The sequence below is a fragment of the Scomber scombrus genome, chromosome 5 (assembly GCF_963691925.1).
Source record: "Scomber scombrus chromosome 5, fScoSco1.1, whole genome shotgun sequence".
Taxonomy (NCBI): Eukaryota; Metazoa; Chordata; class Actinopteri; order Scombriformes; family Scombridae; genus Scomber; species Scomber scombrus.
Genome location: NC_084974.1, coordinates 32,251,382 through 32,253,709, shown reverse-complemented (window position 1 = coordinate 32,253,709; position 2,328 = coordinate 32,251,382). Strand labels below are relative to the sequence as shown.

At 48.1% G+C, this 2,328-nt stretch overlaps 1 protein-coding gene across 1 annotated transcript in view; it reads left to right on the top strand.

The window, feature by feature from the left end:
• Positions 1-1,642, top strand: part of timm50 (translocase of inner mitochondrial membrane 50 homolog (S. cerevisiae)) — a gene marked incomplete in the record, with an annotated part of 38,771 nt that extends 37,129 nt beyond the window's left edge. The window contains 2 exon segments of the mRNA XM_062418578.1: positions 706-811; positions 903-1,642. Of these exon segments, the coding sequence (XP_062274562.1) occupies positions 706-811; positions 903-1,110 (314 nt within the window).
• Positions 1,643-2,328: the final 686 nt, after the last annotated feature.

Here is a 2,328-nt window from a genome sequence, read left to right as displayed (position 1 = left end):
CAATCATTACACATCTATCCATCTTCTACTCTGTCTCTCTCTCTTTCTCTCTCTCTCTTTCTCTTTCTCTTTCTCTCCAGCTGCTCTCTCTTTCTTCTTTTCTTTTCTTTTCTTTTATTCAGTTTTTAAAATGCAGAACCCCTTCAGAGGTTCACTCACATTTGAACATGTTTCATACAATGAAATTAAAATCTCTCTCTCTCTCTCTCTCGGTCCATCCCCCCCTCTCTCTCTCTCCCTCTGTCCATCCCTCCTCTCTCTCTTTTTCCTCCCTCTCTCTCTCTCTCTCTCTCTCTCTCTCCCTCTCTTCTCCATCCCCCCGTCCCTCTCCTCCCTCTTTCTTTCTCCACCCATCTCTCTCCTCCTCTCTCTCTTCTCCCTCCCTCCCCCCCCTCTTTCTCTCTCCCTCTCTCCCATCCCCCCGTCCATCTCCATCTCTCTTTCTTTCTCTCCCCCTCTCCATCTCTCTCTCTCCCCCTCTCTCCATCCCCTGTCCCTCTCCCTCCCTCTTTCTTTCTCCAACCCATCTCTCTCTCCCCCTCCCTCTCTCTCCCTCTCTCCATCCCCCGTCCCTCTCTTTCTTTTCTCTCCCCCTCTCCATCTCTCTCTCTCTCTCTCTCTCTCTCTCTCCCTCCATCTCTCTTTCTCCCTCTCTCCCTCTCTCCCCCCTCTCCCTCTCTCTCCATCCCCCTCTCTCTCTCTCAGCCATCGCTCTGAGTGGTGTGGATGACGTGCGTTCGGTGTTAGAGAACTACGCTCTGGAGGAGGATCCAATCGACGCCTTCAAACGCCGACAGCTCAGCTGGCGAAGGTAGGAGGAGAAATCAAACGCACCTCCGTGGAGCTTAATTGATTAATTGATTGATTAATTGATTAATTGATTGATTGATTGTGTCCACCAGGAGGAGGAGCAGCGTCTGGCAGAGCTCTCTCAGCAGAAGAAACAGGGACTCTCTCTCGGCTCCATCACCTCTCGCTTCTGGCGCTCCAAACAGCAGTGAGCCCCGCCCCCCTTCTCACACGTCCACCAATCGCAGCCCGGCAGGTCGGCTGCCCGTCGGAGGAGGGGGAGTGGGGGGAGGGATTAGGGGGAGGGCCTGCATACTGTAGCTGGGGCGCTCTCCAAAACGCCACGAAAACAACCAATCATGTCTCAGCGTGCAGGTCTGAGAGAGAGAGAAAGAGAGAGAGAGAGAGAGGCACTTCCTGGTAGTTTTTTTGGAGGCGGGGGTGTCAGTGCCCCCCCCCCCACCTCTCCCTCGGTGTCACCTGATCCAAATAAAGCTGCCTGATTGTGTTTTTAAAAAAAAAAAAAAAGAGGAGGGAAAAAAAGCGGGGAGAGGATCCAGGTCAGGTGTGAACTCTTCCTGATGATGATCTGAGGAGCGGCGCCGCGGCCCGGTCGCATCATCACACACACACCACACACGTCGTTTCCTGTTCCTCTGTGTGTGTGTCTCAGACGGCGCCGCTGACGGCCCCCGAAAAAAAGGGACACCATGTTCAAATCATGAGTATTGTTTATATATATTATAATAAAGAAACACAGAGAAGAAAGAAGAAGAAGAAGATGATGATGTAGTATTATTATTTTATAAGAGTTCATTGATTATTTTGGAGCAGAGACCGAGAGAGAGAGAGAGAGAGAGGAAGAGAGAGAGAGAGAGAGAGAGAGAGAGAGAGAGCGAGCGCCAAGTAAGACTCAAAACAGCAGCTGACCAAACGGCGAAGAAGAAGAAGAAGAAACCTGGAGGTGCATTCAGGGTCACATGGTGCCGTCCGGTTTATTTCAGGCTGTTTCGGTACGAATGCTGCCTTCAGGTGCACTCAGATTTTAGAGTTCAGTCGTTTTCAGCGTTAAAGTGTAAAGAGGAAACTTTGACTTTCACATCACTTCATAATTAAACTCCAGATCTCCTTCACATCCTCTAAAAACTCCAAGTTAACCTCAGAGACTCATATTTACATTTTAAAGGGATCGTGTTCCTCGTGAATGTTACAGCGTTAAAGTGTAGAGAGGAAACTTTGACTTTCACATCACTGAATCATTAAGTTCAGAACAGTCAGAAATGAAACCCTCCTGATCACAAACACTGATAATCTACAAGTTAAAAAGATAAAACCTCCAGGTATAAAGATCATATATATAAAAAACGAGGAAGAGAGGAGGAAGAGTTGTTGTAGCTCCTAAATGTGGTTACCTTTTTATATTTCAGGAAACTGAGTTTAAATGATCAAAGAAGAAGAAGAAGAAGAAGTCTCACTCTGATTTCATACAGCAGAGATGATCTTATGGTCGAGTTCAGACACACAAACGCAGAAAAGGGA